At 42.4% G+C, this 12,881-nt stretch overlaps 1 protein-coding gene across 8 annotated transcripts in view; it reads right to left on the bottom strand.

Annotated features, from left to right (window-relative positions):
- ARHGAP32 (Rho GTPase activating protein 32) overlaps positions 1-12,881 on the bottom strand; it is a 233,127-nt gene that overhangs the window by 81,409 nt on the left and 138,837 nt on the right. For all 8 annotated transcript variants that reach the window (XM_061592443.1, XM_061592442.1, XM_061592441.1 and 5 more), the window contains one exon: positions 2,173-2,310. In XM_061592443.1, coding sequence (XP_061448427.1) covers positions 2,173-2,310 — 138 coding nt within the window. The remainder of the gene's footprint in view (positions 1-2,172; positions 2,311-12,881) is intronic.

Consider the following 12,881-nt stretch of genomic DNA (forward strand, 5'->3'; position numbering starts at 1 on the left):
ATCACCTTCATTGGAAAGGAATAGTGCTTGTTGACAAATCTATGTGCCGGTTTATGCTTTGTGGGGGTCACCCATTCTTGTCTCCACACGTCATGAAAGGAGTCCGGAAAGGGAAGGGTAGCCATTTGTGGTTGGCCATCTGGAAAAGCTGACCCTAAAGCCTTTTGAAGAAGAAAGTATTGAGGCTTCTGTGTCCTCCTATACTTCTGGAAGTTCCAGGATATGCCTATCCTTAGTTACTAGTGCTGGGAAAATTTCTGCCTGAAAAATTCTGCATTTTGAGGAAGGAGCCTCCAGCTTTTCCTCTGAAAGCTTCCCCTCCTCCTTGTCCTCAGAGGAAGATGGGCTCCCTGAGTCAGACAGTAACCACAAAGCAGTTGCCACTGCCTTATTATGGCTACACAGTAAGTTTTTGTCCTTGGCCACTGTTTTGCCCTTAGCAATAGACTTCTGGCCCTTACTGCTGCCCCTCCCGGGCTCTGGAGACAATTGGGGGTGGGAGGGGGGAGAATGGGAGGAGGAAGAGGATGACGAAGAAGAGGAGGATACTGGAGAAGGAGACCTAGTTCACCTCCTCTTTGCCTATGCACTCTTCTGGGAGTGCTGTCTCTTTCCACTTTTCTTTTTCTTTTCTCGTGAAGGGGGGGCATTGGGTGGTGAACTCACAGTGGAGAATGGATCCCACTCCCTGTGCTTCTCTGACCACTATGCCTTTAATCCAGTCAAGGAATTTAGGAAACCCCTGTTCTGCCGGGAAATGCATAACTTCTGTTCTCACCCCCTCCACTTGTGAACTGTGCATGTTTGGTGCCAAACCTTGGCCCCGCCCCTCTTCTATGCTAGGGGCTGATGCATCTGGTTCCTCTGCCATGGTGCCCTCATGTGCTGCGGCCTCAACCCAATCCTATGGTGGGGGTTGGGGGGACTGAAAAAGCTGCTCCTCTCCTCTGCAGCTGCCGTAGGGCCCTTCACTGCATTCTGCACTATGGTGGGAACAGGCTCAGTAGCACGGAAGCAGCCGCTTGCTTTCAAAGCAGTTGTGTCTCTGTTGAAGAGAAGATGCGATCCACAGATAACTCCTTCTTTGCTCCACCTGCGTTGGCACCTGAGTGAAACCTCCCCTGCTCTAGACTAGGGATGCTTGGGCAGGAGGGGTGAGGGGAAAAGGAAGAAACAAGGTGAGGTTTTGAAAAAGAAACTACTGAGCTCTTAAGGAGCTCAGCAGAACCTGCCCGATCAGGCAGGGCCAGTCTGAAGACAGTGGGATGGCCCCTCCCCCAGGGTGAGGTCATCTGAAGTGGACCCTGACTGCTGAACCAGACTTCATCCTGAGGCCAATGACTGGACTCCACAAATCTCTGGGGGAAATTACTTTCTTCATAATTAAACTCCTGGAAAAATATTCCTCACAAAACATCTGCAATGCTGCATTTGGGTCTTCAGGACATATGAAGCTGCCGTTACACCAAATCAGATCATCCATCCCAGTACTGCCTATTCTGACTAGCAACAGCTTTACAGACTCTCAAACAGAATTCTCATAGCATCCACTGAGATCCCTTAACCAGAGATGCTATTGATTTCACCTGGTATCTTAGGCAAGCAAACAATATGTTCAACATTATTGCAATGGCACCTACTGAATTAATAATTCTGAAAAACTTGCAAATGATAGTGTGTATAGTTAAGAAGTTGCATTTAGAGAGGCAACACTTCTTTATGGCCCTTATACCTGTCATATCTTATTAACCAAATGTATCTTATTTATATTTTAATCTTCACAAAGGATAGCCTTTTTTGCTATTAGTTACACTAATTGGCTTCTAAAGGCAGATTAGGGGCAGTATGATCATGCAAAATAGGAGGAGCAAACCTTCAACTACTATATAGAAAGAAGTGGATTAAATGTAGTACATCATAATGCCCTTGGCAGTTTTTGTTTGTTTGTGTAGTTTCCACTTTAAACCTATACCACTACAATGGAGAATATACACAGTAACTGTATTACTCAAGAGTTAACGGTTCAAAAGCAATGAACTGTTCCCATAATTGTGTAGAGAGCAATAACATTTTCATATTTGTTGGTAATTAACAATAATAAAAGATAATTAAAAGGCAGCAAGCATACAGGTAGCTAGTTTCTTTCAACTAGTGACAACCATAATATTTTACCTCTGGACTGTCTTTCAAGGCATCAGAACGGGGTAGCTCTGAGAGCTGTGAGAAACGGCGGTCATAAATACACAGGTGAAGATGTTTATCAAGCACTCTGAAATCTTCATAACTTCGCTTCACAATCCAGCTCTTACCCTGCAGAGAGAGAAACAAGTACTAAGGTCTCATATTTGCCACAAATTCACTATAGTGTTCCCGGGAACATAAAATGGCAGTTCTAGCAAAAAGCCAGGGCAGATATCTCTGTAGTGCTGTCAACTCTCCTCAGCAAATGAGAGTTTAAATTCATAAGCATTTGGTTTTGTTCTAATTTGAACTTTTGGCTGACGGGGAAAAAAAATTCCCTAACACAAAATGAACTTAGTATTTTTCTGATGCTATTTCATGCATCCTCCTCTTCGGATGCACACCTTAATGTGGTGAGGGGGTTTGAGTGTGTTGAAGAAGCTGACAGCAATGCTGTCAGGAGTCTAGACCAAGAGGCTAGACTCCTAGCAGGGGCACCAAGGTGGAATGGTCAAAGCTGAGACATCAGACTAAGATGCATCCAAACTCACAGGAAGGCAATGGTAAACCACCTCTGAATATCTCTTACCATGAAAACCCTATGAACAGAGTATCCAAAATGCAACACAAGATAGTGCTGGAAGATGAGACCCCCAGATCAGAAGGCACTCACCAAACTACTGGAGAAGAACAAAGGACAAGGACAAGTAGCGCTGTGACTAATGACGCAGCTGGGTCAAAGCCAAAAGGAAGCCCAGAGGCTGATGCACACAGATGCGAAAAGAGTCTGGAGTTGTACGACACACACAATAGGAACATGGAATGTGAGAAGCATGAACCAGGGAAAGACAGAAATTGTCAAGCAAGAAATGCAACACATCAACATTACAATACTTGGTGTGAGCGAACCAAAATGGACGGGAATGGGACATTTCCAATCAGGCAACTACAAAATATTTTATGCAGGAAATGAGAAATTAAGAAGAAATGGGGTTGCTTTAATAGTGAGAAGTGATGTAGCAAGAGTAATTAGGAGCTACAACGCAAGGTCTGAGCAAGTTATATCAATGAGATTAAACGGGAAACTTATCAACATAACCATCATCCAAGTCTATGCTCTGACGGCAAATAAAGAAGAAGAGGAATTGGAGAGATTTTATGCAGAAGTACAGGAAGAAATTGATCACACACCAAAACAAGATGTGCTGATAATCATGGGGGATTGGAATGCAAAAGTAGGGAACAGAGAAGAATTAGGAATTGTGGGGAAATGGGGCCTAGGAGACAGAAACGAAGCAGGAGAAAGACTTATTCAATTCTGTGAAGCCAATAATTTGTTTCTTGCGAACACATTTCTTGAACAACCGAAAAGACGACTATACACATGGACATCACCAAATGGTCAATATAGGAATCAAATTGATTATATAATTGGTAGCAGAAGGTGGAGAAGTTCCATACTTTCTGCAAAAACAAGACCAGGAGCAGACTGCGGTACAGATCATGAACTGGTCGTATCAAAAATCAGAGTAAAGCTAAAGAAGACCAACAAAACAATCATAACGCCAAAATACAATTTAAATAACATCCCAGAAGAATATAAAGATCAAATAAGAAACAGGTTTGAGGCTTTAAACTTAGTTGACAAAGAACCAGAAGAACTATGGAATGAAGTCAGAGACGTTATCAGAGAAGAATGCAAAACAACAATACCTCTAGTTAAAAAGAGAGAAAGACCCCAATGGATGACTGAAGAAACTCTTCAAATGGTTAAAGAGAGAAGGAAAGCAAAAGGAGAAACACAGTCAGAACCCTAAATGCAACAATACAGCGACTAGTATGTAAGGACAAAGAGAACTATTACAATAGTTACTGTATAGAAATAGAAGAGGACAACAAAAAGGGTAGAACAAGAGCCCTATTCCAAAAGATTAGAGAAATGAAAGGGAAATTTAAACCAAGAGTAGGGATGTTGAATAATCAACAGGGGAACACACTGAATGACCGAGATGAAATAAAAGGAAGATGGAAGCAATACACTGAAGAACTCTATAAAAGAGATGCCAGGATGACAGATTCATTCAAGGAGGAACCATATGATGAAGAACCAGAAATTTTAGAATGTGAGGTGAAAGCTGCTCTTACAATACTTGGAAGAAACAAATCACTGGGAATAGATGGCATACCAATAGAGTTGCTACAAGCTACTGAGACTGAATCTGTCCAAATTTTGACAAAAATCTGTCAAGAAATATGGAAAACTAAACAATGGCCCACAGACTGGAAGCGTTCCATATACATCCCAATTCCAAAGAAAGGGGATCCCAGGGAATGCAGTAATTATCGAACTATTGCCTTAATATCCCATGCAAGTAAAGTAATGCTCAAGATTCTACAACAAAGACTCTTGCCATATATGGAGCGAGAAATGCCAGACGTCCAAGCTAGATTTGGAAAGGGAAGAGGTACCAGAGATCATATTGCAAACATACATTGGATAATGGAACGGACCAAGGAATTTCAGAAGAAAAATCACCCTGTGCTTTATAGATTATAGCAAAGCCTTTGACTGTGTAGATCATGAAAAACTACGGAATGCTTTAACAGAAATGGGGGTGCCACAGCATCTGATTGTCCTGATGCGCAACCTATACTCTGGACAAGAGGCTACTGTAAGGACAGAATATGGAGAAACCGATTGGTTCCCAATAGGAAAGGGTGTGAGACAGGGGTGTATTTTATCACCCTATTTATTTAATCTATACGCAGAACATATCATACGGAAAACAGGATTGGACCAAGAAGAAGGAGGTGTGAAAATTGGAGGGAGAAATATTAATTTAAGATATGCAGATGATACCATACTACTAGCAGAAACCAGTAACGATTTGAAACGAATGCTGATGAAAGTTAAAGAGGAAAGCACAAAAGCAGGACTACAGCTGAACGTCAAAAAGACTAAAGTAATGACAACATAAGATTTATGCAACTTTAAAGTTGACAATGAGGACATTGAACTTGTCAAGGATTATCAATATCTTGGCACAATCATTAACCAAAATGGAGACAATAGTCAAGAAATCAGAAGAAGGCTAGGACTGGGGAGGGCAGCTGTGAGAGAACTAGAAAAGGTCCTCAAATGTAAAGATGTATCACTGAACACTAAACTCAGGATCATTCAGACCATGGTATTTCCGATCTCTATGTATGGATGTGAAAGTTGGACAGTGAAAAAAAGCTGATAAGAGAAAAATCAACGCATTTGAAATGTGGTGTTGGAGAAGAGCTTTGCGGATACCATGGACTGCAAAAAAGACAAATAATTGGGTGTTAGAACAAATTAAACCAGAACTATCACTAGAAGCTAAAATGATGAAACTGAGGTTATCATACTTTGGACACATAATGAGAAGACATGATTCATTAGAAAAGATAATAACGCTTGGAAAAACAGAAGGGAGTAGAAAAAGAGGAAGGCTAAACAAGAGATGGATTAATTTCATAAAGGAAGACACAGACCTGAACTTACAACATCTGAACAGGGTGGTTCATGACAGATGCTCTTGGAGGTCACTGATTCATAGGGTCGCCATAAGTCACAGTCGACTTGGAGGCACATAACAACAACAACAACAACATTTCATGCATTTCTGAATTCATACATACTCAGACCACTGGTCCATCTGGCCCTAATATTGCTAATTCCAAAGAACAGAATCTCTCAAAAGTTTTGGGTAGAGGTCCAGGCCCTTATATCTAAGATCCTTTTAACTAGAATGCTGGGGTTTGGCATTCCAGTTGCGAATACAGTAGAGCCCCACTTTTTGGCATTCCGCTAATACGGCAGCTAAAATTAGAGTAAGGCCCCACTCATACGGCACTTGTTCCGCTTTTACGGCGTTTTTCAGGCGTCAGGCACCAATTTATTGACGGAGTTCCGCTTTTGGGCAGCTTTCGCTTTTAGGTGGGGGTCTGGAACATAACCCGCCGTATGAGTGGGGCCCTAATGTACACACAAAGCATGTGCTCTGCCACTGACTATGACATATGGCATATGTAACCCATGCTTCAGTTGTTACCTGCATTGTTTAAAAGAATGATAAATCCAGCATGCCTGTGTTTGCTGGCATTGGGTGTGGCTATTACCCTCCCCCTCTCTTTCTAGAACCAGCTATTGGAGCATACTCAGTAAGTAACTTTCAGGGTGGGCTGCCTTCTCTGAGAAGATTCCAGCAGACCAGCCCAACTCAAGAAGAGGAAGCTGCCCCAGAAGGAATGGGAAGGCCTGCAAACTCTGCATTATTCACAGGCCAAATTTTCATATCTGTATGTTTTTCCAGCATGACTCTTATTTATTTATTTATTTATTGTATGTATATACCACCCCATAGCCGAAGCTCTCTGGGCGGTTTACAGTAACTAAAAACATTAAAACAAATATACAAATTTAAAAACACATCTTTTAAAAACAATTTAAAACACAATTTAAAAATTTAAAATAATTTAAAACACATGCCAAAAAGGCCTGGGAGAAGAGGAAAGTCTTGACCTGACGCCGAAAAGATAACAGTGTTGGCGCCAGGCGCACCTCGTCAAAAACATCATTCCATAATTTGGGGGCCACCACTGGGAAGGCCCTCCTTGTTGCCAGACTCCCAGCTTCCCTCGCAGTAGGCACCCGGAGGAGGGCCTTTGATCTTGAACGTAGTGTACGGGTGGGTTCGTATCAGGAGAGGCGTTCCATCAGGTATTGTGATCCCAAGCCATGTAAGGCTTTATAGGTCAAAACCAGTACTTTGAATCGAGCTCAGAAACATACAGGCAGCCAATGCAAGCGGGCCAGAATCGGTTTTATATGTTTGGACCGTCTGGTCCCCATTACCAATCTGGTCGCTGCATTTTGCACAAGCTGCAGTTTCCGAACCATCTTCAAAGGCAGCCCCACGTAGAGTGCACTGCAGTAATCTAATCTGGAGGTTACCAGAGCATGGACAACTGAAGCCAGGTTATCCCTGTCCAGATAGGGATGTAGTTGGGCCACCAACCAAAGTTGGTAGAAGGCACTCCATGCCACCGAGGCTACCTGAGCCTCAAGTGACAGAGATGGTTGTAGGAGCACCCCCAAGCTACGAACCTGCTCCTTCAGGGGGAGTGCAACCCCATCCAGGACAGGTTGGACATCCACCATCTGGTCAGAAGAACCACCCACTAGCAGCATCTCAGTCTTGTCTGGATTGAGCCTCAGTTTATTAGCCCTCATCCAGTCCATTGTCGCAGCCAGGCACTGGTTCAGCACATTGACAGCCTCACCTGAAGAAGATGAAAAGGAGAAATAGAGCTGCGTGTCATCAGCATACTGATGGCAACGCACTCCAAAGCTCCGGATGACTGCACCCAATGGTTTCATGTAGATGTTGAACAGCATGGGGGACAGAACTGACCCCTGCGGAACCCCATACTGGAGAGTCCAGGGTGCCGAGCAATGTTCCCCAAGCACCACCTTCTGGAGACGACCTGCCAAGTAGGAGAGGAACCACCGCAATGCAGTACCTCCCACTCCCAACTCAGCCAGTCTCCCCAGAAGGATACCATGGTCAATGGTATCGAAAGGCGCTGTGAGATCAAGGAGAATCAACAGAGTCACACTCCCCCTGTCTCTCTCCTGACAAAAGTAATCATATAGGGCGACCATGGCTGTTTCCATGCCAAAACCAGGCGTGAAACTCGACTGAAATGGATCCAGATAATCGGCCTCATCCAAGAGTGTCTGGAGCTGGCCCGCAACCACTCATTCAAGGACCTTGCCCAGGAATGGAACATTTGCTACCGGCCTATAGTTATTAAGATTTTCTGGGTCCAGAGAGGGTCTCTTCAGGAGTGGTCTCACTACTGCCTCTTTCAGGCAGCCAGGGACCACCCCCTCTCGCAGAAAGGCATTAATCACTTCCCTGGCCTAGCCGGCTGTTCCATCCCTGCTAGCTTTTATTAGCCAAGAAGGGCAAGAATCCAGCACAGAAGTGGTTGCACGAACCTGTCCAAGCACCTTGTCAACGTCTCCAAGCTGCACCAAATGAAACTCATCCAAGAAATCAGGACAAGGCTGTGCTCTGGATACCTCGCTTGATTCACCTGCTATAATACTGGAGTCTAAGTCCTGGCAGATGCTAAAGATTTTATCCTGGAAGTGCTTTCTAAATTACAAGTCACAGTGAAAAACAGCTTAGAAATTTAATCAAAACTCATAATAGACCTGATAAAATTCCACTGAATATTACGGATGACAGCCAGTGTGGCATAGTGGTTAGAGTGTTGGACTACGACCTGGGAGACCAGGGTTCAAATTCCCACACAGCCATGAAGCTCACTGGGTGACCTTCGGCCAGTCACTGCCTCTCAGCCTCAGAGGAGGGCAGTGGTAAACCACCTCTGAATACCGCTTACCATGAAAACCCTATTCATAGGGTACCCATAAGTTGGGATCGGCTTGAAGGCACTCCATTTCCATTTTGTATTATTCTATCCAGTGTTTTTCTAGATTTAAGTCTTCTGGTAGTTTCAAGAAGCAGAAAACTAACATTAAAAAAACTACAACTTCACACAATAATGCAAATTCAGGGAGAAAATGGACAGAAGGATTCATAAAGTTCAAGCTGCATATTGCTAACTGTTTGAGTACAGGAACATCTGTAGGAAAAGTCCAATTTGAATTTGGTTTTAGGTTCAAGTTAAATAAGTTAAAACTAAATGAAAGTAGCATAATTATCCAAGATCATGATCTTAGACTTAAAGCAATTATGCTATTTCAGGAGACATTGTAATGTAAATGTACTGCCTTCAAGTCGATTCCGACTTATGGCGACCCTATGAATAGGGTTTTCATGAGGCTGAGAGGCAGTGACTGGCCCAAGGTCACCCAGTGAGCTTCATGGCTATGTGGGGATTTGAACCCTGGTCTCCCAGGTCGTAGTCTAACACCTTAACCACTACACCACACTAGCTCTCTCAAGAGGCATTATGTAGCTCAAATACCAGCTTGATTCACACCAATTACTATTTAGTCAAGTATTTGTAAATACAGACATATACCAGGATATCTGGTGTCTACTAACACAAAGTGCTACTAAACCCATTACTTATCTAAGAACTTAAGAGCCTGCTGGATCAGGCTAATGGCCCATCTAGTCCAACTTCATAGTGTCACACCAGATGCCAGACTTCCACCAAAAAGTACAGTATATGAAAACTTCCAAACTATATTTGCTATATAACATCAAGACTCAAACTAGAAACACAACAGCAGTAAAACAGTTGTGTGCACACAGCTGAAATCAGTTTGCCTTTCTCCCCACAACCCAATCTCCCAAAGCACTATTTGCAAGCTACATCAATCCATTAGATAAATATCTAAACACTGTGTTTGCGAGGGAAATTATTTTATGAAGCTGAAGAGGAACAAGAGCATATAAACAAGTAACAGAAGAATAATAAAGAGTTTCTAGCATCCCGCTGAAATGCTCTACTGTTTTCTTCGTTTAGATCTGTTTCTGAATGGCAGGCTGAAAAATATACAGCCTAAATCTCTTGCCATGTGAAAAGGGATTTTCTTCTCTCAACACTTTATTAGATTCCCATCTCTCTTCACAAGCTTGTAATTTAAACAATTCACTATCAGTCACACCCTATGTAAAAGATATAAGAACAATAGGTCAGAGAAATGAGGGAGAAAAAAGAGGAGTCTAGAACTACTAGTGGCGATTTCCAAATGTCAGAAAATTGGGTGCAATAACCTAGCATAAATCTATAGCATGCAGCAATATTTTAGCAACACAAATATTAAGTGGTAGAATATTTAACAACCAGCCAACCAACCAATGAAAAGTGCTAAGCAAAAGGATACAGTGGCAGAGCTGGGAATGGGCCTTCTGGATATGCAAATATCACCTTTCTGGCTAGTAGGTATGCTGCATTGTGAATGTGTGGCCAGTAAGAAGTCTGTATTAAGGAGTAAATCTTTCTTCTTTTTTGCAAGTGAACAACTGTTTTGTGATGGCAAAAGAAATAAAAGTTTTGCTCAGAGATTTCCAGAATCCATGGAAGAATCCCAGTAAAATCTGGAAGAGAGCCCATTCAAGATGTCACTGGTTTTGTAGCAACAAGAACTTCTGTGCAAAAATAACTTCCACAGTAAATAAAGAATTGCTAAACAATGCCTATACTGCTGTGACTGTTGCCTTAAAATCTTTTTTTGAGAGTTACCTCCATCCACTTGCTACAGGAATACTTGAGGGTCCCTTCCCTATCATCTAGTATGACTACCATGGGCATCAAAGGTTGAAGAAAAAAAACAGATCAGGTCCTTTAGTATAGAATCTTAAGCTTACTTTCTCCGTATTTTTCTTGCCTCCTTTCACCTTGAAAAACCCAGTGCTAGTCATAGCTTTGAGGTGCATCCATGTAACTTTCAGAATTCACAGGTGATGAAATCCTTAGGAGATGGGTCACTCTCACGGCATCCATGGGTCCCCCCCTTCCTGATATTAGGCTTGAAACAAGCATTTTATTATAGTCAATAGAATAGGTTGCAGAGTGTGTGTGGTTGTTGTGTGTGCATGACGTGTTTGCCCACAATAGTTTCTCCCATTTGCTAATGTGCCCATGGACCCAAAGAGGTTGGCAACCCCTGTGCTTCTCTATTGCAGGCACAAGGTAACAGTACAACACCTCTTGAACGGAACCAGGTCAAGCCTGCGAAATTGTTGGTTGGTTGTGATATCCCACTGTCTGCTGGGACAGATGGGTAGTCTTCATAGGATTCTTTTGGTTTCTATAGAGTAGGGATGGTCAATCCGTGGTCCACTAGAACTTGTTGGACTCTAACTTGCATCTTCCCTAACTGTTGGCCATTTGCCTGGGGCTGATTCCTCATCCCTGGTATAAAGTTTGGCACATTTCAGGAGCAACTTCAGTAAGCAAAATCTGGACAACAGAAAGATGGGGAGTTGAAATTAAACTGCTAAAAGGGAATGTTCTAAATCTTAGCAATGTAAAAGCAGTCAGTACTTATGGGCACTACAACTAACTTGCCATTTTACACTGTTCTCTGCAGGTGCATCTTCTAGCTATCCTCCAGTGCTTTAAAACAGCAAACTATTATTCTTAGATTGAACAATACACAAGAACAATGTCTTCTTCTGCCTTGCCAGCAAACTATAATATACTGAAAAATGTCTGGCAATGCATTCCAAAATGGGACTGGGGAACAGCAGGGTGGAATGGCAGATCCACCACTATATTTCAACCCCTGCAGGCTTCTGATGGAGAGCATAAAAGGTAGGAAACCGGGTTTAAAAAAATAAAATGCTATGGATTGTATTCAGCTAAGTCTTACTCAGAATAGATCCACTGAAATTAATAAACCTAAGTTAGTCATGTCTATTAACTTAAATGCATCTACTCTGAATAGGTCTAGCATTGAATACAACCCTATCTCAGTCCCAGGCTGCAGTCACTAAGGAACTGAAGGATCAGGTGCCTTAGAAGAGCCACAGAGCTTTAGATTCAGTAGACCAAGATGATTGGCACTCCATCCTCAAAGCCCCATTTCAGGCTTTCCATGCTTTACCTTTGGCTGAAAATGAACACCAACTTGAGCGAAGCTCAGGGCCTCTGCCACAGTGGAACCTCCCTCACCAACAGCATTCCTTTCTGCTGTTAGAGGCTGGCAGACATATACCTATGCCCCATCTTAAGCTACCACCAACATTGGGGGACGGTCAGTGATAGGCCTGCATTCTTAAAGTGGTTGTTCACCAAGGCAAAAATTAGAGTTTTTACTCTTGGAAGAACATCCCAGCCAATCAAGTTCTAAAAATACAGAAGCAATTTTAACCACTACAGTATGTTCCAAGCCATAAATCTGTTCCTATACCTGTTCACACAAATCTTTTCTACATCCACTGGATAACATGCACCCACTCTACGTGCAGTCACCTAATTGAACAGTAAAATTGTCAGTTAAGTAGGTGTCCTAAGGGCCACTAGTCCAACTACATGTACCAAATCAGAATATCCCATCGTCAATTAGCCCTTACAAGATACACCAAAATAACTAGACTGAGGTGTGCTAGGGAAGACAAGCACTGTGCAATATGCATGAGAAAAACGAAATTCAGTAAACCTAACCAATGGACATTTGAAGGCTTGAGGCAATTGTAAAGTCCCATTTATTTTCTCAAGTCTGTCTTTAATCAATTTAATGTACTACAATATTTTAAAATGTTTTATCTATTCCTTCTAGCACCATATAGTCTTTTATTTATTACAAATTATTAAAAGATGTTTTATTTATCCTTGGAGCTAGGCTTCTGGCAGGTTGGGTAGTGATAAACTATTTAAGTTCCCATATTAAAAACAGTGTGTTTCTCCATTCGGCAGCTAAAGCCAGGATATTTTATTTAGCTTCAAATGAGCTTATCTTGCAAGCAGCCAGCTTTCAGTGCGCAGCAAACATCCCAGCAGATATGCAGCCATTCCAAGTAACAGGCACATTCCGGTTAAGCTACTTCACAGCTATTCAATCAGCTTTGCTCCTGTGTGCTCTCTTAGCTGTACGTGACATATAAGATGAGAGTATCCACTAATCTAGAATCTACCACAACTTCCCTGTGCTGATTTGGACAGATGAATTCACACCCTTGTAG

Source organism: Rhineura floridana, chromosome 12 (genome assembly GCF_030035675.1).
Source record: "Rhineura floridana isolate rRhiFlo1 chromosome 12, rRhiFlo1.hap2, whole genome shotgun sequence".
NCBI lineage: Eukaryota > Metazoa > Chordata > Lepidosauria > Squamata > Rhineuridae > Rhineura > Rhineura floridana.